The 24874-nt window shown below is 43.7% G+C and overlaps 2 protein-coding genes across 7 annotated transcripts in view; one reads left to right on the top strand and one right to left on the bottom strand.

The window, feature by feature from the left end:
• The window catches only part of LOC137426593 (uncharacterized), a 276611-nt gene that overhangs the window by 202127 nt on the left and 49610 nt on the right, over positions 1-24874 (top strand). For 5 of the 6 annotated variants that reach the window (XM_068115254.2, XM_078779268.1, XM_078779266.1 and 2 more), the window contains one exon: positions 1693-2026. In XM_068115254.2, coding sequence (XP_067971355.2) covers positions 1693-2022 — 330 coding nt within the window. In that variant the 3' untranslated portion in view covers positions 2023-2026. Of the gene's footprint in view, positions 1-1692; positions 2027-15513; positions 15680-24874 lie in introns of those variants that run through there. The other variant, XM_078779265.1, reaches the window with a different exon arrangement.
• On the bottom strand, positions 4079-6457 carry LOC137428312 (uncharacterized). The gene is made up of 3 exons (XM_078777432.1): positions 6275-6457; positions 5653-5995; positions 4079-4182 (listed from the first exon to the last, which is right to left on the bottom strand). The coding sequence occupies exons 1-3, from the start codon at positions 6455-6457 to the stop codon at positions 4079-4081; spliced, it is 630 nt and encodes a 209-aa protein (XP_078633558.1).

The raw sequence follows: 24874 nt of genomic DNA, 5'->3' as shown, positions 1-24874 counted from the left end.
TTTGGTGGAATAATATAATAGCTGCTGAAATTGTTGAATTGTGGCGTGAGGTTCAAGTCGTCCATCAGTTGTTCTGCCGAGCATAGCAGGAGCAGAAAAAGGCTCAATCGTGTGGCTTTTCATCAAACAAACAAGATTTCAGTAAATAAATAAAAGAGGAAAAGATGGCAGATAAATATCGGAGTTTGAGATGAAGTGATTGTTCAGCTTTCATATTGACAGACCATTGCGGAATGTTACACTTGATCAGAGAATTGAAGAATGGCGTAATTTCATCTGCAACTAGAACAGGACTAGGTCGAGCGCATACCTCCGCCAGGCTGAACAGTTTATGTGTTGTATCCCACTGATGGGCCTGATCTGGATTCGGACCTGAACCCAAATCTAATCGGCTTGTTCTTGCCACCTAACCAACTCGTTCCCCAAGTTTTGTCATAACTCGTCCATAACTTTATAAAATATCCTGCTATGTATCGGTTTTAGCCATATCTCTCAATGGTGAAGAATCACTTTTAAAATTAAATAATTCTCGTATCCGAATCCATATTCAGATCTTCACCAAAATTTAAACAATTCTTCCTTGTCAGACACCCAATCTGTCCACCAAGTTTCGTCCAAACCCGTCCAAAACTTTTTGAGATATCCTGCTATGTATCGTTTTTGGCCCGATCTCCCAATGGTGAAGAATCACTTAAAAAATTATACTAGCCTTATCCGAATCCAGATATTCACCAAAATCGAATCAATTCGTCCTTGTCACATACCCAAACTGTTCAACAAATTTTGTGCAAATCCGTCCACAACTTTTTGAGATATCCTGCTCACAGACAAACAGACAGACAGACAGACAGGTGTGAAATTGAAAACATAACCTCTGTCCACCTTCGGTGACGGAGGTAATCATGGAATCTATTAGTTTTGGTTCTAGCAAAGGGAAGGCTGACTTGTGTATAGTCACGGGATCAATCTTGCCACCATTCCTAGCAACTGTGCAGAAGTTTTATACCTCGCATGTTGACATTTTGATTTTGCGGACCTGGTGATTGATGCAATCCAGCTTGATGGAAAGTAGATGTTGAGGCCTCACGTCATTGTTTATACATTTTGGTGGATAGCTCCCAGTAACCATAAAGGGATGGGAATTGGAATGGAATTGTTACTTCAAAGGGATGCCATCCTGAGGAGAAGCGCAATAGCCAGATGTCTCTGATGGAATTTTTCCCTCTTTCTTTTATGTGCATGTTTAGTACTTCATCAGTAATGAAATGCATTAGATATGTATAAAATAACGTCCCTGAACTCCTTTAGATGTTTTTGTGTCACCTATCGTTTAGATATGAACTTCTGGTGCAGTTTGATTATAATTAGTGAGGACAGGTGTGTGCTACACATCGGATGCTTCTCCCAAGTTATGCTTTCATCGCCTACAAAGCTGAGCTGACAACACCGCCAGGCCAATGTAGAACCTTTCACTCTCCAAGTAACCTAATTAACACGTTTCAAGCACTCCCATCCGGCTGCTTAAATATCTACAACATATTAACACCTCAGTTTACTGCCTCGCGTCTCGTCCCACACGCCACGCTGTTCGCAGTGTCCGGCGCTGATCATATACGACAGTATCTCTCAACAAATGTTCTGGTGTTAAAACATTCCCCTTTTGGCCTAACAGATGTTTTTTATTTATTTTAGGCTTCTGCAAGTAGTCCTCCTGGCCGAATGCTGGACCCACGAGTCATGACCTCGCGCTACGCTCCCGAAGAAAGGCTCCAAGCTGCAGACCTTCTCCGGCCCATTCAGGGGAATGCCAGGAAGGATTATGTTTCACAATCTGCAGTACCTCTCCATGTGACCTATCAGACATCCAGATTACCCCAAAGTCCATACCGGCCACGAGCATCACCAAGCTGGAATAACCAGAGTGGACCGCAAGCTCCTCGGCCCCTGTTGCCTCCTGTTGCGTTACCCGGGGAGATTGAGGCTCGAGCGAGAAAGATGCTGGAACCGAGGCCGAGGATGTGAGCAGGTTGGTTTGTTGTCTCAATGTGATCATGTGCACACTTCCCTTTTCATCTGTCTTGTAAATGAGATTCATCACTCGATATGAAATATTCTTCTTTGCCTTGACTAACTTCTATGCCATCCCTTTGAAGTTATCCAGAGCATCTTGTTAAGGGTACTGTGATCTTGGAGGTTGCTGAGGTCAGTTTGTTTAGAAATTGCATGAATCAACAGCAAGAAATGTATGAACAAATTGAAGGCAATTCACAACAAAATAACAATAACAAGTTATAATTTTGAATTTCTTTTTTATGTTTTTGAACTGAAACATACATACAAGTTTTAAAACAAACAAAAAAAATAAATCTCAAATTTATTATCGTTTGACCATCTGGAACATTTTTTTTTTAACGGCGTAGCCTGTAGGGCAAAGCCGTCTAGAGAACAGTGTTTGTCCATCCATATGTATGTATGTATATATGTATGTATGTAAATATGTATGTCCCCTCAAACGTATACCAATCAGAGCTGAGGATATGGTCACATGACAGGGTGATGTGATTACGTCTGATGTCATTACGGCGTACAACAGCTGACTCCAAACTCCACCATTTTGCTTCCTATGCCGTTCAGGCCGAACATATCGTCGAACCTGTCGTATATCACAATCGCCATACTCTACTTTTATGTTTTTCATTCAGTGTGAAACACAAAAAAAACCGATTGTCAAAATGACCATCAAATATTGAAAGGATAGACATTACGGATCTTCCAACGGCAAAGTACGTATATGCCTTCTGCTGCTTCATGCCTCACCCTCAGGCCGCTTCAGACGATTTAGCCCAGGTTTCTTAATACAGTAGTATTGTTTTTGTAATAACAAGGGCGTGCCCGTACGTGGGTGCAAAAAAACATGCGTGCAAACAACAACAACAAAAAAAAACTTTTAAACCACGTGGCAGTAACGACCACAGAACCACCCCCCTCTATTTACATGAAATGGTTTGGTCCATTCGCAAAGCCAAAGCGAACGGCTTGCGAGTACGGTAGAACCCCCCCCCCCCCCTCTATTTACATGAAATGGTTTGGTCCATTCGCAAAGGCAAAGCGAACGGCTTGCGTTACTTTTACTAATAGCTCGGTAACTACTTCTCCGATTAATATGAAACCTTGAAAAGGCACATCCTCAGCTCCCCAGCAATATACCTGGCAAGTTTCAAGTATATCGGACCCGTGGTTGTCGAGAAACAGCGGTCACAGACAAACACACAGACAAACACACAGACACACACACAGACATACAGAGATTACTGGAATTATAGATAGATAGATAGATGATAGTCGCGTTAATACTAATAATATTGTTGCGGATCTCGGACGTCGGCTCTCCCCTTATCAAGGAGGGGGGGGGGGGGGGGTTAATCCCCTTGTCTTTTTATCTGGCCGACCCGAGTCCTGGGGATTATAACGTCCTTCCTGGCGCGGCGTTAGGTAGGGTTTGTTAGGCCTAGGGGTTCACTACTACCTAATTACTAACGCCGGCCGGAAACGAGGGAATAACTCCCGCTCGAACCACGGATATGATGGAAAATGCCGAGCGGATAGCAATCCGCGATCCGAGCTATTAACAAATGACTACACCCGATTCTAAGCGGTTGCGATCGTGCCACGTTTACCCAATGAGAGAAAGGACGGATGCGATCGGATAAGAGGAAACCAAGAAAGAACAAGGCAATTTATTACAAATATACAGAAAGGAGAGGAAACGCAAGAATGTACAGGATAGGAAGAGGAAGAAGCAGCACACAGGGCAGTCTTATCCTTAATACCCAGGACACACACACACTCACACGGGGATTGTAGATGGTTGATGGAACAGGTAGAGGGTCCGGCGATGGGGTCCAGGCTCCGGTCCAGCGGGCGAAACCCGGCAGGCAGCTCCGCGTATAGTTGAACGCGGCCGGACAGTTATATAGCGGGGGGAAGCTGGTGTCCTGCGTATGTAATATGTGCACACTTGTGCCAAATGCCCTCTCTCTCCCCAATGTCCTCTTTAACAAGCGCCCCCTTCTTCGTCTCAGTCCTTCTCCAAGCCACCCTTCCAACACGTCCTCTTTAACAAACGCCGGCGCATGAGTCTCTTGGTAAATGTGCTCACTGGAAAGTCCCCTGCGCAGTTCTCTGTAATGCGCACCAATCCTTCTCCGCGCAAGTCCTCTTACAACGCGCGCGCCTCCAACAAGTCCTGTGAAAGGGCTTTGCGCTCGCTTATATATCTCCACCAGCAAAACGCTCCGCGAGCCCAAAACAACGCCTGTCGGCGATGTCACTTCAGCCCTGGTTGGCTGGTGAGGGCTTACCGGCTCCGCCTTTGACGGCTGGATGACGTGGCCACACCTTCTTCTTGGCGTTCCGCCCCCTTTTTCCGGGCCTCACCGCGTGGCTTATGGCGACGTTTGAGCGAGCTCCAGCTCAAGGCAGCGAACGCTGCTAACAAAGGCGCGTAACAAATTGGGAGAGCCATATGGCAGACTGGAGGGCGCGTAATGGCGTTGCTTGGAGAGGGAGGTTGCAAACTGAACGGAATGGGGCCTACTTCTTATTTGATTGACACAACGCAGATTCAACTATTGGAAACACGGCCTTATCTAAAACACATACTAATGAAATAACTGGAATCCTATGGTGGCCTACGTCTTGCTTGTGGACTAACTAGGGGTGCTACCTTTAACCTTTAATGATGTTGAATTTATTTACACAAGTGAGGGTTCTCAAAACCACAACAATATAGTAAATATAATCATAACACTGCAATCCCTTTGTCGTTATGGCAAATTTTCTAGATTGAAGTGGTGTATGGTTCATGGATCAATGATAAGCGGTGTATGGTACTAATAACCATGGAAGTAAGGAATTAGCCATGGCCAATTAGCCATTTTCATAATAATGCTAACGTAACGTTAATATTATAGTAAATCTAATCGTAACACCAATCCCTTCATAGTGACTGGAAAGTTACTGGAGGTTAAAATCTATCATCTCTCTTCTATCTATCTATATATATAAAAGAAATTTTTTGTTTGTTTGTTTGTTTGTCTGCACACTCTAATCTCCTGAACGGTGAAAGATCGGAGGAAACCTCTGAAACAAAAAATGTCGGGACGGGCCCCGGGAACGTTATAGGCTAGGCCCGGCTTCGGCCGGGCTGGGCCCATTTCGCAATTAAAAGCTGAGCTGAATTATGGTAGTCAATCTTCTACGGCCACGAGTAAAAGCTGAATTATAGTAGTAAGACCTATGTACAGAAGATTAAATTCATTCAAAAAGATCCCGGGCAACGCCAGGTGCATTCAGCTAGTCTTCCATATATTAAAGTAGTGGCAGGTTTGAGTACATCCATCACTCTAAGCCATTACGTCAATGATGTCATTACGGCTGACTCCACCGACCGATATTTTAATTTATATGCTGTACAGGCCGAACCTGTCATCGAAGCGGTCGAACCTGTCATCGAAGCGGTCGAACCTGTCGTCGAAGTGGTCGAACCTGTCGTCGAAGCAGTCGAACCTGTCGTCGAAGCGGTCGAACCTGTCGTCAAAGCGATCGAACCTGTCGTCGAAGCAGTCAAACCTGTCGTCAAAGCGATCGAACCTGTCGTCGAAGCAGTCGAACCTGTCGTCGAAGAGGTCGAATCTGTCGTCGAAGAGGTCGAACCTGTCGTCGAAGAGGTCGAACCTGTCGTCGAAGCGGTCGAACCTGTCGACGAAGAGGTCGAACCTGTCGTCGAAGAGGTCGAACCTGTCGTCGAAGAGGTCGAACCTGTCATCGAAGAGGTCGAACCTGTCGTCGAAGAGGTCGAACCTGTCGTCGAAGAGGTCGAACCTGTCGTCGAAGAGGTCGAGCCTGTCGTCGAAGAGGTCGAACCTGTCGTCGAAGAGGTCGAACCTGTCGTCGAAGAGGTCGAACCTGTCGTCGAAGAGGTCGAACCTGTCGTCGAAGAGGTCGAACCTGTCGTCGAAGAGGTCGAACCTGTCGTCGAAGAGGTCGAACCTGTCGTCGAAGAGGTCGAACCTGTCGTCGAAGAGGTCGAACCTGTCGTCAAAGAGGTCGAACCCGTCGTCGAAGCGGTCGAACCCGTCGTCGAAGCGGTCGAACCCGTCGTCGAAGGGGTCGAACCCGTCGTCGAAGCGGTCGAACCCGTCGTCGAAGCGGTCGAACCCGTCGTCGAAGCGGTCGAACCCGTCGTCGAAGCGGTCGAACCCATCGTCGAAGCGGTCGAACCCGTCGTCGAAGCGGTCGAACCCGTCGTCGAAGCGGTCGAACCCGTCGTCGAAGCGGTCGAACCCGTCGTCGAAGCGGTCGAACCCGTCGTCGAAGCGGTCGAACCCGTCGTCGAAGCGGTCGAACCCGTCGTCGAAGCGGTCGAACCCGTCGTCGAAGCGGTCGAACCTGTCATGTGCTTTTACACACGGACAGCTGTACGTTGCAGTGAGTAGAGTACTACGGCTATGCCGCTGTTAGACTTTCGGTCTTGTTTTTAATGGAAAAGATAGAAAGTAACAAGGAAACAAGTTAATTGTATATTGGAAGTGCAGGTAAGGTGACAATTTTTTAAAATTCATCTCTCTAACGAGAAGAATAAGAGGAGGGAAGAATGAAACGGCCAGCTTGTTGGAGCCAGAGGATGAGCACAATTATTGCTGACAAGCAAAGGGAAGTTTGCATTCGGTGCACTTTCAAGGAAACCATGAAAATACGACAGGGATGATTATTAAAGACAGAAAGAAGTTACTGAAGAAGATAGTTTCACAAGGAAAAAGTAAACTTCCCTTGTCAACTTCACCAATTCTGAGCTTTTTGCTTTCATTCACTTCTTTCTTCCTTCTTTGTCTTGCCAGTTAAACATGCTCCATGTCTCTCTCCAATCCCACTCATGCCTCGAGTCCATCAGGATCTTATGTCATGTCAATCCTGAAACCACCCAAGATCTTTCATACGATCTTTATCTTCTCTGTCAATGTGCCCCAAGGTTGTCTGCTTCCTACAACTCCATTCTCAGATTGATCTTTCACCGCCTGTTATTTTAGCATTTGCTATGAGTCTCATCATCTCGATGTAGACGAGAACTTTGAGGGAAACGTCGCAAGGATTATTTTAATAAGCAATAGTCAGGCTTTTTAAGTTGAGTAAAAGCAGTATTTGTGTATGGATGTTTTTCAAGAAAACACCTTGATCAGGCAGCCCACCTGCTTATCATGGTTAGAAGCCAGGTGTAAATTCTCTTCATTTCATTCACATGGAGTATTAGCATATTTATGGTCCCTGCATCCAATATCACCAGAAAGCATGCACATGGCATGGTAACTGTAATGCGGATTGTTTCATTGTCCTACTTTTAATAACAACAAAGTTGCATAACCCAAGCAAGACGAGGTTATTTAGACTTGAGAGTAACATCAATAAGCTTATTTACAGTCGTATTAAAAATTAACTCTGGAGTACAACACAGCCTTGATGGGCCAAATGGCCTCCTCATTTCTTTATTTATGATTGCACAGGATTGTGTTGTTCTACAAAGACTGGACTCTTTGTATATTATCTATATTGTGCAAACAAAATATATACATTTAAATGCAATTAGTTCAATTTGGTGACAGCAGGAACAACCGTGAAGGTGCAAGCACTGTGGTCATTGTGACTGTGTGTGCACTTTCCCTTTTCATCTGCCTGCAAATGAGATTCATCACTCGATATGAAATATTCCTCTGGGACTTGACTAACCTGCATGCCAAACCTTTGAAGTTATCCAAAGCATCTTACGACGTGATCTTGGATACTGTGATCTTGGAGGTTGCTATATATATATATATATATATATATATATATATATATATATATATATATATATATATATATATATATATATATATATACATATATATATATATATATATATATATATATATATATATATATATATATATATATATATATATACTAGCCTGGCTCGGCTCGCTACGCTCGCCTCACCTAGCGTCGTTACTGAGGAACGGGCTTATTTTAGCTGAGGCTAATGACTGTACCCGAGTTGCTGTGTTGTCATGATTTACACCAATCATAATACAAACAATTACTTTGCACAAATGTATTTGTTGTGTTTGTGATATTACATTTTTATAGGCAATTTAGGTTGAAGATTCAGGTTGAATGTTTTTTTTTTTTTCAAGAAAGAACCCCTCAGCACATACATAGGGGAGGGGTAGGGGCAGACTGGAAGTTTGGGACGATTATACCTCACCACCACGAAATTAAAAACACCTCACAGCCATAAAACACGTAATAAAAACACCTCACCACCACGAAATTAAAAACACCTCACAGCCATAAAACACGTAATAAAAACATCTCACCACCACGAAATTAAAAACACCTCACAGCCATAAAACACGTAATAAAAACACCTCACCACCACGAAATTAAAAACACCTCACAGCCATAAAACACATAATAAAAACATCTCACCACCACGAAATTAAAAACACCTCACAGCCATAAAACACGTAATAAAAACATCTCACCACCAAGAAATTAAAAACACCTCACAGCCATAAAACACGTAATAAAAACATCTCACCACCACGAAATTAAAAACACCTCACAGCCATAAAACACGTATAAAAACACCTCACCACCAAGAAATCAAAAACACCTCACAGCCATAAAACACGTAATAAAAACACCTCACCACCACGAAATTAAAAACACCTCACAGCCATAAAACACGTAATAAAAACATCTCACCACCAAGAAATTAAAAACACCTCACAGCCATAAAACACGTAAGAAAAACATCTCACCACCGCGAAATTAAAAACACCTCACAGCCATAAAACACGTAATAAAAACATCTCACCACCAAGAAATCAAAACACCTCACAGCCATAAAACACATAATAAAAACATCTCACCACCACGTAATAAAAAACACCTCACAGCCATAAAACACGTAATAAAAACACCTCACCACCACTAAATTAAAAACACCTCACAGCCATAAAACACGTAATAAAAACATCTCACCACCACGAAATAAAAAACACCTCACAGCCATAAAACACGTAATAAAAACACCTCACCACCAAGAAATTAAAAACACCTCACAGCCATAAAACACGTAATAAAAACATCTCACCACCACGAAATTAAAAACACCTCACAGCCATAAAACACGTAATAAAAACATCTCACCACCAAGAAATTAAAAACACCTCACAGCCATAAAACACGTAATAAAAACACCTCACCACCACGTAATTCAAACACCTCACAGCCATAAAACACGTAATAAAAACATCTCACCACCAAGAAATCAAAAACACCTCACAGCCATAAAACACGTAATAAAAACATCTCACCACCACGAAATTAAAAACACCTCACAGCCATAAAACACGTAATAAAAACATCTCACCACTAAGAAATTAAAAACACCTCACAGCCATAAAACACGTAATAAAAACACCTCACCACCACGAAATTAAAAACACCTCACAGCCATAAAACACGTAATAAAAACACCTCACCACCACGAAATAAAAAACACCTCACAGCCATAAAACACGTAATAAAAATCACCTCACAGCCATAAAACACGTAATAAAAACATCTCACCACCACGAAATTAAAAACACCTCACAGCCATAAAACACGTAATAAAAACATCTCACCACCACGAAATAAAAAACACCTCACAGCCATAAAACACGTAATAAAAACACCTCACCACCAAGAAATTAAAAACACCTCACAGCCATAAAACACGTAATAAAAACATCTCACCACCACGAAATTAAAAACACCTCACAGCATAAAACACGTAATAAAAACATCTCACCACCGAGAAATTAAAAACACCTCACAGCCATAAAACACGTAATAAAAACACCTCACCACCACGAAATTAAAAACACCTCACAGCCATAAAACACGTAATAAAAACATCTCACCACCACGAAATTAAAAACACCTCACAGCCATAAAACACGTAATAAAAACACCTCACCACCAAGAAATTAAAAACACCTCACAGCCATAAAACACGTAATAAAAACACCTCACAGCCATAAAACACGTCATAAAAACATCTCACCACCAAGAAATTAAAAACACCTCACAGCCATAAAACACGTAATAAAAACACCTCACCACCACGTAATTCAAAACACCTCACAGCCATAAAACACGTGATAAAAACATCTCACCACCAAGAAATCAAAAACACCTCACAGCCATAAAACACGTAATAAAAACATCTCACCACCAAGAAATTAAAAACACCTCACAGCCATAAAACACGTAATAAAAACACCTCACCACCACGAAATTAAAAACACCTCACAGCCATAAAACACGTAATAAAAACATCTCACCACCAAGAAATCAAAAACACCTCACAGCCATAAAACACGTAATAAAAACATCTCACCACCACGTAATAAAAAACACCTCACAGCCATAACACACGTAATAAAAACATCTCACCACCACGAAATAAAAACACCTCACAGCCATAAAACACGTAATAAAAACACCTCACCTCCACGAAATTAAAAACACCTCACAGCCATAAAACACGTAATAAAAACATCTCACCACCACGAAATAAAAAACACCTCACAGCCATAAAACACGTAATAAAAACACCTCACCACCAAGAAATTAAAAACACCTCACAGCCATAAAACACGTAATAAAAACACCTCACCACCACGAAATAAAAAACACCTCACAGCCATAAAACACGTAATAAAAAACACCTCACAGCCATAAAACACGTAATAAAAACATCTCACCACCACGAAATTAAAAACACCTCACAGCCATAAAACACGTAATAAAAAACATCTCACCACCACGAAATTAAAAACACCTCACAGCCATAAAACACGTAATAAAAACATCTCACCACCATGAATAAAAAACACCTCACAGCCATAAAACACGTAATAAAAACATCTCACCACCACGAAATAAAAACACCTCACAGCCATAAAACACGTAATAAAAACATCTCACCACCAAGAAATTAAAAACACCTCACAGCCACGAAATTAAAAACACCTCACAGCCATAAAACACGTAATAAAAACATCTCACCACCACGAAATTAAAACACCTCACAGCCATAAAACACGTAATAAAAACATCTCACCACCACGAAATTAAAAACACCTCACAGCCACGAAATTAAAAACACCTCACAGCCACGAAATTAAAAACACCTCACCACCAAGCCATTTAAAAACATCGCACCACCAAGTAATTCAAAACACCTCATCATCACATAATTAAAAACACCTCAGCAACACGTGTTTATAAATACTTCACCACCACGTAATTCAAAACACCTCACCACCATGTGATTTAAAACACCTCACCACCATGTGATTTAAAACACCTCACCACCATGTGATTTAAAACACCTCACCACCATGTGATTTAAAACACCTCACCACCATGTGATTTAAAACACCTCACCACCATGTGATTTAAAACACCTCACCACCATGTGATTAAAACACTCACCACCATGTGATATTAAAACACCTCACCACCACGTCATTTAAAACACCGCACCACCACATAATTCAAAATACCTCACCACCACGTGATTCAAAACCACCACAACGTTATTAAAACACTTCATAACAACGGAAACAAAAGTTTGAGGGAGTCGTTAAGTGACAACACAGACACTGCCCAGATGTGTAGCTATATAGATAAATGACCGAGCTGTCGTTTTGTCATGGTTTAAACCAATCATAATTCAATAATAATTCAAAATATTCAATATTCAAATGTATTTGTAATATACGCGTGACATCACATTTTATAAACAATTGAAGTTGAAAAAAAAAATTCCCCCCAAAAAATTCCAAACAAAAAAAAAATCGAAAATTTTTCCAAGAAAATACCCTTAGGACATACCGGCGGGAGAGATATGTGCATACCAGAAGTTTGGTACGATTTCACAAAAGTTTGAGAAAGTAGTTCAGTGACAACACAAGACAGACACTGCACATATATATATATATATATATATATATATATATATATATATATATATATATATATATATATATATATATATATATATATATATGTATATATTTACATATTTATTCATATATTTATATATTTAAATATGTATATATTTACATTTGTATATATTTATATATTTACATAGGTATTATATTTACATATTTATATATTTACATATGTATATTTATATATTTACATGTGTATATATTTACATATTTATGTATTCATATTTGTATTTTTTTTTTTTTTTTTGTTGTTGTATACTGAATCGAGGCTCGTGAAAGAGCTAACATTTATTTCACAAACAAATCAACCAGACAAACAAAATATACAAAAAGAGGGAGCGGAAGACAAGATGGGAGAGAAGGGGAAGCACACAACCACAACATTTGAGAGCAGGGAGAAGTGTGGGAGGGAGAGGGCTTGGGGGCAGGAGGCGAGGGAAGGGGAGGGGGGGGGGGAGGAGAGGTATAAAACACAAGGGACCGAAATTAGCGGGGGTAGAAAAGATCAAGGTTTTGGATGGGGGAGGATAAGAGATAGTGTGTGAACAGCTGTTTTAAAGACCTGGAGGGTGGAGTGGGATTGAAGAGAGTGAGGGAGTTTGTTCCAGAGGTGGGAGAAAAGAGGAATGAAGGAGTGAAGGTGAGCAGAAAGTCTTGATTTTGGCAGTTTAACCATAAGAGGGTTGCAGGCAGATCTTGTGCGACCTGTAGGAATATTTGGGGGACAGAGCCCAGAGAGGGCTGGGGGGGCAAGGCCAAAGAGGAGTCGGTAGAAGACGGAAAGACCACCAACCTGCCTGCGGTGAGTGAGTGAAAGGCCCTTGGAGTTAGCTTCATCGCGGGAGATTCCAATGATTCTGAACGCTTTGGTTTCAACAGCGTGAAGACGGGCTAGGTGTGAGGCAGGAGCACCAGACCAGAGGGGAGAGCAGTATTCCATAGAGCTGTGGAAGAAGCCTTGTATGTGGTGAGGAGCTCAGGTGTGCCAAGGAAGGACTTCGCACGACGGAGGATGCCCAGTCGGCAACTGGCTTTGGAGGCCAGATTTGAAATGTGGTTTTCCCAGGAAAGATCATGGCAGATATTGAGACCCAAAAGCTTGAGTGACAGAACTTCTTGGAGAGGATTATTCAGAACGTGGATGGGAGGGTTTTCCAGTCGGTCTTTTCGGAGAGACATCGTAAGAGTGTGAGATTTATCAGGATTGACATGTTCCATTTGTTTGCCCAGTCTGTGATTTTGTCCAGGTCTGCAGAGAGTGAGGAGGCTGCACCACCAATAAATTTACGGGGGGTGGGAGGTTCGAGTGGTAGGTAGTGTAGGGATTAAGGAGTAAGGAGTAAAAGTAATAAATATATATTTATTTATGTATATATTTACATATGTATATATTTACATATGTATATATTTACATATTTATACAACAACAACAACAACAACATGCATTTTAAGGCCATTTTCCCTACTAGAGCGGGGGTTAGCCTTGCGGTCCCCATGACAATCTTCTCCATTTTGCCCTATTTTCTGCATCTCTCCTTGTTAACCCCTTTGCCCGCATTTCTTCTTCCACCATCTTTGGCCAAGTCTTTCTCGGTCTTCCCCGTCTTCTACTTCCTTCTACATTCATTTCCATCACTCTTCTCAACCAGTCACTTTCATCCTTCCTCAACACATGACCAAACCATCTCAAACGGTTTCTCTTCACAGCATCAATCACAGGCTCTGTTCCCATCATCTTTCGCAATTCATCATTTGTCTTCCTCTCTCTCAACGATACTCCACACATCCACCGAACCATTCGCATTGCCACCCTTTCCAGCCTTCGTTGCTGCTCTACATTCATTGCCCATGTCTCGCTCCCATAAATCATAATACTTCTCACACATGCAGCATACAAGCAATACAACATCTCACACATACAACATCTCACACATGCAATATTTACATATTTATAGATGTATATATTGGCAAATTTATATATTTATATATGTATATATTTATATGTGTGTACATGTATATATTTATATATTTATATATGTATGTATTTATATATGTATATATTTATATGTGTATACATGTATATATTTATATATTTACATGTGTACAGTATATATTTACAAGTGTATATATTGATATATTTATATATTTATATATTTACATATGTATGTATTTATATGTGTATATATGTATATATTTATATATTTACATATGTACAGTAATATATTTATAAATGTATATATTTATATATTTATATATGTATATATTTATATATCATTATGTATATATATATATATATTTTAAGGACATCATGAAGGACACAAACAACATGCACGAATAACTAATGTAACATGTTAAATAAGGTGGTGTATAAGACTACACTTACACCTGCAAACTTCTATAAACTCTCCAGTTTTTTTTGTTTGTTTAATTTTTTTTTGTATATTAATTGTTTTTTTTTTAAAGCTGTTTCTATCTGAATTCCTGGTCAAATAATAAAGATAAAAACAAACAGTAGATTAATAAAAAGATATAATTATTCCTGAATATTTTGGTATGTTCATAATTAATATACCGTTTGTCATCCTGGTACCTGTTATGTCATGTGGTTACCTTCAGTTGGTGGAATGACTAATTTGGCAGAATAATATTAGGTTTTACTGTCTGTCTTTTAGGGATGCAGAAGCTTAGGATTTGCATAGTCTTGAACCTAGAAATAAGGCTGGTAGTTGTGCAATATGACACGAGAATACTTTCCTCGCCTGTGAAGTTTATAACAAACGTTAAGTTTAAATTTTAATAAACCTAACAAAGTACTAAGTGAGCCACCTGAACAGGCAGGTCGTGGGCAAATGATATTACCAAGGTACAGGTGACTATAAAATGAGGGTCACCCCCAAATTGTCACTATTGCCAACAAAATTTCGTTTGTAATAACTCTAAAACTGGAATTCTAATCTAGATTACTGTAAGTTATAAGTACTAGGCGGTACTCAGCAGGAGGTCACATGACAAGATACGACACTTAAAATGCTCATTTTACAGGCAGAACTTTCTTTGTGATGATTGGAGAGTTAAAGTTGGAAATATCCTTATTAATTTAAAATATGGAGATAATATTTTGTATGGCAATGATGAGCCTGGACTGTTGAACAGTTGTTTCAATGGTGGAGGAGGATAATACGCGAGTGAAAAAGTTTTTTTTCCCCAGCTTTGAAATAATAATTGCGCACCAACAACATAGGGCACACAGGTTTTGGTCCTTTTCCAGCCAGTGCAACACATTGATCCCAGTGATGAAAGAGAGTTGTGATGCCATGAGAATACAGATTATGTTTTTGTGGCTCTGAAACTTTGTGGAAAAGGGAAAATCATTTTGATTCCCCAATGATTTGACTTTTGAATGCAGAAAGTTCGGTGTCTATCAAGATGACAAATATGCAAGGATGGATTGAAGTCCAGCAGACCACTGACCTTGGAAATTCCAGTCTAAGACAGATTCTGGGGACGACAACAGCATATTTGTAATGGTGAGAATGCAGTGATTTGGATAATAAATGAGTCGTGTAGGTTGAGTGACGTATTTCGAAAAAGAAAGAGCGATTATATTGAGATTTCGCACTTCCACATACGACATCAAAATAGCCTTTTAAAATTTACAAAACAGACTTGTCATCGAGATTGCACTTCGGTTCCATTGGTCAACCGACTTGATGATGCGATCAAAGGTGCTCGCCTTCCGCAGCATTCCCCGCATAACGTACCCGATGGTGTCGGCACATCTGATAAACCTCTTCCTGTGAGATTCTTTATTTAGTTGTGGGAACAAGTAGAAGTCACATGAATGTCAATCTGATACGTACGGTGCATACAAAGCCTCGCACTTTCAGGATGCCAACGCATTGCCGATATTGCCTTGCCACGCAAGTCGCTGCATTGTCTTGAAGAAGGAGAGTCTTCCTTTCGACGCAACTGGTCGCCCAATGCACACGCAGTTTCAGGCGTTATACCATTTAGCAATTCCTGCAAAATTCCAACATTCTCATGCAAAACCATGTGGAACTCCATGAGCAATCTCTTTTTGCCGTTTAACCTTTGTCAGACGCGAAAACCGTGGCCTCTTCCAATCAGTTGAGTGCTTTTACCCGACGCGTGTAATTACGACCAGAGTTTTCTTTTTTTGATCTGCTCCCAAAAGCTGAGTTGCTTAATGGCTCTGAGGATGTGTGGCATTCAATGCTAGCGATCACCTTTCTGATTCCTGAAACCCTCCGTGAAATACACCTCTGACTTCAGTGCTTTTTAACACTGTCTCCAATTTTTGTCTGTATAATTAATCGATCCTGCAGCAGGTGTTAACTGATAATCAATCGATGCACCAGTGCTCATCAAACAGATAAGAATAAACCCATGGCTGGTGTTTCTCATGTGTGGACAAAAGTTAGGATTGAGATGTAGAAATTTCCCATGGGATTTATTTTTGCAAAGGCGTAAATGTTTTCGTTTTTTCTTAACGGAAACCCAATGTTTCTGCCATGGCCTTTTTATGACCCTTGCAGAATAACCGCAGGCGCGCGCACATCCGCGTGCACATAATGGTGGGTCAGATAACCTTTTGCCTGATACATTACAGCCACACCGTATGAATTTGGCCGGCTCAAATTGGGGATCCATTTATACATGCATTATTCGTGCAAAAACAAGCTGTTTATCTGTTGCTATGTGCCTGTGTAGTGTTTCCCTTGGGAAGCGGTGCTTCTTCTTTTTTAAGGTGCAGTGTGTCACAAGAGAAAACAAAAAACCAACAAGGCTTTTCTCGTTAAGTCAATGCAGTCGTGCTCTCTCCTTTGGGCTGGAGCCCCAGCATCACAACGGTCTCTCTTGGATTCCATAGACTCTAAAGCTCCTGACATTATAGGCATCTCCCATGACAAGACCAAAGCATAAGGCCTGTTGTTCTCGCATCACAGGCATGTCGGTAGCTGTCTGTTTGTTTGTATTTTATCCTCGTCTTCTCTGGTCTTGCTCTTTCTGCTCTCTCAACCCTCCAACCCTCACCAGTTTCTCCAGGATGCACGTGTTCTCGAGTAAGCACCTCTTGGTTAAACTCTCATAAACCCCAACTATTGGGGATGCCTCTTCGCGGTGGTTGTACCCCCCCTCCCCCCAATGCAATTCGGGCGCCAAATATTTGCAGGGGGGTCAAATACAAAGCCATTCTTCCCTGCTGCCCAGATTCCTCAGGGCAGCGCGGCCACAGTCAGAGTGCTGATTGGTCCCCATGGACCGGCCCTTGCTGTCTGTCACCATGGAAGTGAAGATATTGCATTGAGACACCTGGTTTATTACCTCCGCCACCAAAGATGGATGGAGGTTATGTTTTCACCCTGTCTGCTTGTCTGTCCGTTTGTTTGTTTGTGAACAAAATATCTCAAAAAGTTGTGGACGGATTCGGACGAAATTTTACAGAGATGTAGCGTATGTGACAAGGACGAAATGGTTAGATTTTGGTGAAGATTCGGATTCGGATCTGGCTACTAGAATTTTAAAAGTGATTCTTCACCATTGGGAGATAGGGCGAAAAACTATACATAGCAGCATATCTCAAAAAGTTACGGATAGATTTTTTTTTTAAACGAAACTTGTTGGACAGGTTGTGTGTGTGGCAAGGAAGAATCTATTCAATCTTGGTGAAGATCCGGACCCAGATACAGCTAGTAGAATTTTTTTAAGTGATTCTTCACCATTGGGTGATATGGCCAACCAGGCAGAGGTATGCTCTCCACTGAGTGCTGTTCTAGTTCAATATGTTTTGAGTTAACAATGAACCAACCATACACCGCTTCAATCCAGTAACTTCGCAGTCACGACAAAGGAATTGCAGTGTTTTGATTATATTTAGTATATTGTTATAAATAACGATATTATTATTATTACGAAAACGATAATACTGTATTAAGAAACCTGGACTAATTTGTCTGAAGCGGCCTGAAGGTGAGGCATGAAGCCTAAGGCCTTTTTTTTTTTTTTTTTTTTTGTATACAGAATCGAGGCTCGTGAAAGAGCTAACATTTATTTCACAAACAAATCAAACAGACAAACAGAATATATAAAAAGAGGGAGCGGAAGACAAGATGGGGAGAGACGGGGAAGCACACAAACACAACATTTGAGAGCAGGGAGAAGTGTGGGAGGGAGAGGGCTTGGGGGGAGGGGAGGGAGAAGTATAAAACACAAGGACACCAAGGACAACATAAAAAATAATCAAAACAACCTGGCATGGTGTGGAGTACCATCGTTACCTCAGGTGAGTGCATATAGATGGTGCGAGGAGATCTTCATCCTAACTATCCTCTAAATGACATTAACACACTTTACACTACCCGGGGTCTTTCCCTGCCAATCCATTGGCCAACTTACACTATGGGTTCTAAAAACCAATTCCCATTGACCAAACTGTGGTGCTTCTCAATTTGGGGTCTCACTCCCCCGATTCATCTCCCGGTGCCCTTGCACAATTTCTGGGCTGTGACGTGTAGCTCTCCCAGCAGGTCTACCCACCTGCACACCTCCACCACTGTAGTTGCCACCCGAGCTTACCTGCTCCTTACCTAACCTATCTAACTGGGGAAGGCCCCTCCTGGCTCTGTCACCCCACTCGATGCCCTCTGACACTGGGCTACCCGGGTCCGTCCTCCGGATCCTCGGGCCCCATCCACAACTACCGGCTCCCAGAGCCCACCTGCGGCCTCACCTGGCCGACATCCTCACAGTGGTGGAGTGCCCAAACCAACTACACACACTAACAGGCTACACGCCCAGCCATTTCCACAACACTAATGCACCCATCCAAATACCATTCTTTCACCCGCACCACAGATGCCAATATCCAACCACAATTTACCTGTACCCTCTACCTAACACTTACACTACCAGCCCCAGGTATTCATGATGGGGGTCCACTCTTCCCCCATTCACACCTTCGCACCATCCACTCCACTCCATAGTTTCCACCATACTCACTCCACGACCATCCATTCCAATACTCCATATACTCCATACCATTTATTCCACACAACCATTCCCCATACACCTGTTGTTGCACACCTGTGCAATCATACCTGGTGCCACCTGCACCCTCCTTCCTTCCTTCCTGGACCATTTGGTCAACACAATACTCATCTCACTATTCTTCTCACTCATACACTGCTCCATACACCTGTCCAGTTGCACACCTGTGCAATCACACCTGTTCCTCACACACTTTTCACAATACACTTCCAATCCTCAAACACACGGCATCATCTCATCTAACTACTCCCCTCTGAAACTTGCGCTTCCCAGTCGCCCCTTTAAACTACTGCGCTCCCACGTCATTATAATCCACACTAATCTACCTGCGTCCCCACTACCGGTATCCTTGTCACTAACTAACCTTACCGTTACCTAAGGTCATCTCTCTAGATCCCTACATTATATCCTAACCCTCCCGGGCTAGTTTTCACTGCCATAAACCCCATAACTAGTGCTCCTTTGCCCCCCGTTGTGAGGGATGGTGGATTGGCCATCCCATCACGTGGGGCATCTCTTACTATAAATTTTGCTCGTCCAATTTCCAACCAATCAAAAATGTGCCAATTACTGCCAATTCTATTCACTTTTCTAAATTTCGGATCAAAACCACTTTCACTATTATCATCATCACAGTCCGCTATATCCTAGCCTCGGTGCGTCATGACATCATTAAACTCGGCTTCGCAAAGCCGAGCAATGAACGCGGGTGGTTTGGTCGCCTGCAGGTTGAATCCGTTCGGCTTTCGGTTCAAGGGAGGTGGTTTGGTCGGGCCGAGATTCCACGCACCATCTCGGCACGGTACCTTGCGGTCCCGGGCCCGATGGCTCAATCTCCCCCGGTCGGAACCCCGTCCCCACGAGGGGGCACCGTGCCGCTTCCTCCCACTCGCCCTTGAACCGGACCGGTCGCCTCGCCCGACAAGGCCCGGACTCGACCGTGCAGGGCGGGGCCAAGCCCGAATCGGCAACGACGCTTCGAAGAGAAGCGACGCCGCATCGATCCGCGCCGGGCCTCGCATCCAACAAAGCACACCGCGCCCCGAGTGCTCACATCGGCTATCCGTCGCTCTAACCGCTAACCTGGTTACCGTCGATGCTTCACCTGCATGCTCACACGCATACGCTACCCCTTTCACCCTCACCGAGCTCGGTGCTCCAACGCCGTCTGTACATTCCACCAACGTACTCCCTGTTACACACCACACCTCTCGCGCACACTCTCACGCACACTCGCCGTTCGCACACCTCGGTCCACACCTCTCCTCCGTTACGTCCTCCGTAACACTCACCATGGGCGTGCTCTCTTGCATCCACCCACTACTGCGCTCCGATGTGCTCCCTCGCACTCGCGCTACTACCAACTCAGGTGTGCTTTCTCGCACACCCTCGCCGTTCATCCCATACGTGCATCCTCGCACCCGCTCCACCACCAACTCACTCCTCGTGTCACACTCCGTACACCCCGACGTGCATTCTCGCTCGCACTCGGTTTCACTCCCACACTTTATAACACACCCACTCGCCGACGCACACTTTTTTTTCGCACGCGTGCCATTTCCACTCACACGGGACCCTTCACCAACGCCCGGATGCTTCCTCGATCCCAAGCGCGCGAAAATTCTTTTGTCACCGAACATCCTTCTACAAAATCTACATGCACAATATACAGCACGACTCACCTGGGGGATTCCCTTCTCCACGCGCACCTGCAAACTCTTTATTTGGTTAGTGAGCACATAATCATGATTTGAGCAGGGACTTTGTACATATTCCATCTTTCCCTGCAATTCCCGGGCTACCTCCGTCGTCTCTTCAATTTTAATTGTACCCACTACTGCTTTGTCTTTGTTCCCCTCGACGACCGTTGGCTTTAATAAAATTCCCTCTACCTCATCGGTCGCCGGCTTTTCCAAACCCCGTGTCGCGATTTCTACCCCCGTCATTGTACCCATGCTTTCCTCCGCTTCGCTCAACCAGCGCTTCTCGACCCGCGTTACCTCGTCGTGCACCCCTGGGACCCTTTCGCCCAACTTGCGGTCTCTGTCCCTCTGCTCCCTTTCCTCCCTATCGGCCCTCATTCCGTTTATTATTCGGTCCATACTGTCGTTTTTTTCCTGCATTTCCACCATGAATTGAGCCATGAAGGCTTGCATTTGGACCACGCCCATTGGTTCCGCGGCCGTGGCCCCCTCAACCACGTGCGCGAGAGCGCCATTTTGTGCGCCTGATACCTCCTCAACCACCTCCTCCATATACATTTCCCCGAGGTCCTGGGTCGATTCTACCCCGTCTATCTCTCCCACCGGCATCCCGTCGCCTTGACCAGCCATGGCGCGATTTCAAAATTCGGGTTTTGTAAAACAAAAGCAATTTCGGTAGTTTGTAATTTTGAGCGCGTTAAGCGCTTCAGGTCCGAATCCGACACTTCTGACACCAATTGTTACGGTCCGCGGTTAAGGATGTTGGTTTGCCGAGCGGAGGCCGGCTTTATTGCCGGACCCCAATAACAAGAACGCGATGGTTACTAATCCCCTAGTGAGCGCTCCAACACACAGACTTCAACAACAGACAAATGGGGAGTATAAATTAAAGGAACCGTTGTGTTCTGTGTGGTGCGACTTATCTCTGTTTGCCGTGTCAGGGATCGTCGGCTCCAAGCACACAAGTCCGCCGCAGCTCCGATGATGGCGGGAAGTAGGCCTCTGCGCCCTTGTTCGCGCGCAGCTAGGCCAACGTACGCCGCTGCGCGGCAAGCCTTGTTTGCACGCTCGGTCCCGTTCGCGAATGCAGGTAAGGAGGATCATCAGTGCTCCACCGTCTGTCGTCGCCCAACAAGCAAGGGTCCAAACGGGAAGAGGTCCAACACAAGGAAAGAAGGGAAGAGGAAGAGTGCATCCAGGGCAAGCAGGAGATCCAAGCGCAAGAGACAGTCCAAACTAGAGGGCAGAGGGAGAGAGCAAAATGCCGGCGAGCGAGTCATTTTACCAGCCGTCTCGTGACGTCAGCCCTCTTTCTCTCCAATCCCTGCCTCGCTTCTCGACCTCTCGACTGTTCTTATTGCGTCCGTCCCTTCTCATTGTCTGAACGCTTCATGCTCCTTCCCTCATGCCATCGGTCCGTGGCCAATCAGTTCATCGCTTCTTGCTCCCTTCCTTCCACCAATCCCTGGGAAGCTTCTTGCCCCTCCCCCGGCCAATCACAAGTCCTTCCTACTCTACCAATCGGCGGCGTTCCTCTTGCCCCTCCCTCGACCAATCACGAGTCCTCCCTACTCTTCCAATCAGCGGCCTTCTTCTTGCCCCGCCCCTGGCCAATCACAAGTCCTTGTGGGCGTGTCTATTGCCTGGCTGAGCACTGAGTGTTACTATGCAAGCTAGTGATGTGGCTGGCTGTGGCTGCATCGGCAGTGCCCCGAACTGGCTTCCGGTGAGTCTTATTGTTATTGTGACGGAAGGGGGATTTAAGTCGTGTTTGTATGGTGTAACTTGGGCCTAACTAATGGATATGGTGCGTTGCCATACAGGACAAAGGAATGATCACAGGTTTGACATACAGGGGAATTAACATAATCCCCACAACTACTTAACATGCCCCATTCCTCGTAATGGGGACGAAGATACACTTAATCTGACATACGGGCTGGACAGGTCCTCTACTTATTTACATTGAGATGGTTCTTGCTACCCACGATCATCGGAGCACCTACCTATGCAGATCTACCTGAATCTATATATGTCCCTACCCCACCGACATAACAATATATATATATATATATATATATATATATATATATATATATATATATATATGTATATATATATATATATATATATATATATGTATGTATGTATGTATGTATGTATGTATATATATATATAGATATATATAGATATATACATATATATATATATATATATATATATATATGTATGTATGTATGTATGTATGTATATATATATATATATATATGTATATATATATTGTGAGAAACCCCCCGGTGAAACCCCCTTTGTTCTCACCCAAATGAGTGCCCCGCCCACCACTGACGTAACCTCCTTGGAGCCTCACGCGATTGGGAGGCGAGTCGGGACGTGATTGGTGGAGGGTCAGAGAGCGCGGCCGCCATCTCATGATACGGACGCAGCTCGGAGGTTCGAGGCCTCGAGGCGAGGGAACTTTCGTTACGCCTCACGACAGCGAGTTGTGCTGATCGTTTATAGTTATGGATTGTACGAGTGAGTGATTCCGGAAGAGAACGAGTGATTCCCGGAGATCGTAGATTGGAACTGTGAGTCCTATATTGCCTGCTTCGTGTTGGAGCTCCTGGCCGACCGTTCCTGGCGGCCTTGTGTGGTATTCCATCCTGGTATCCTTCGAGTCCCGGAGCTCGTCGATTGGAGCCGCGAGGATCTTACCTGCGTCTGGTTGGAGCGTCTGTGGCCGACCGTTCCTGCAGGCTTGTGCAGCCTATTCCATTTGTTACCTTTCATGGGTTTTGTGATCGAGCCAATAAAGCATCGTGCCTTACCCCTAGAAGGCCGATTAAAACACAATTGTGTTGATTACGTCTCTTTTGTCCACTCCGTGGATTACTTGAAGCCCGGACATTTACGTCCGTATTCCGTGCTGGGATACATTCCACAGACGGGATCGCGACAATATATATATATATATATATACAGTGAAACCTTGACTTACGAGTGCACCAACTTACGAGTTTTCCGAGATACGAGCCGTCGCTCGGTCGGTTTTTTGCTTTGTGATGCGAGCCGAGATCTGAGTTATGAGCGAGCGAGCTTGGATATAAAACACGTAATCGTCGAAAAACATGAGCGAGGTGTGCGTGTTGTCGACTTGGCGAGGCAGTACGATCGTAGTACTTCTACGATATGTACGATTTTGAAGCAGAAGGAGTCGATAAAGGCTATAACGCCAGCCAAGGGCGTTAAGATTATTTCAAAGCTCCGGACCTCTGTCCATGAAGAGATGGAGAAGTTGTTGTTTGTGTGGTTGACGGAGAAGCAGCTCGCAGGAGATACCGTGACCGAGAGCATCATCTGTGAGAAGGCACGAGACATTTACGGGGATTTGGTGCAGCAGACGGCGGGAACATCAACGGACGAGGCATCGGAAGAGTCATTCAAAGCCAGTCGGGGATGGTTTGATAATTTTAAGAAGAGGACCGGCATTCACTCCGTCGTCAGGCATGGTGAGGCAGCAAGCTCGGATGTGAAGGCAGCTGAAGATTTTATTATAACTTTTGCCGAACTGATAGAAGCCGAAGGATACATCCCCCAGCAAATCTTCAACTGTGACGAGACAGGGCTCTTCTGGAAAAAGATGCCGAGGAGGACGTATATAACGGCAGAGGAGAAGAGCATGCCAGGCCACAACTTGTTCAGAGTGCCGGCGATAGCTCGCCTTCTCTTTGTGGAAGACACGGTGAGATCCTTAACATCCAACAACTAATGGGACGCAAACGGGGCGCCCAGTTTAGCGGTACACACATTGATGAATCACCCTGCCTGTGAAACACCGACATGACAGGTTATAGCTGGGTCGGGATTCAAACCCAGGCTGGACAGTTTAGAGTCAAGTGTGCGTACCTCCAGTCCAGGCCATCCTGCCAACTTGTATGCTGCATACAGGTGAAATATAAAGCGCGAGATATTTATATATATATATTTCAAAAAAAA

Source organism: Myxine glutinosa, chromosome 5 (assembly GCF_964187855.1).
Source record: "Myxine glutinosa chromosome 5, kmMyxGlut1.1, whole genome shotgun sequence".
Lineage (NCBI taxonomy): Eukaryota > Metazoa > Chordata > Myxini > Myxiniformes > Myxinidae > Myxine > Myxine glutinosa.
Note: the sequence above shows the minus strand (reverse complement) of the source record. Positions and strands in the feature narration are given on the sequence as shown.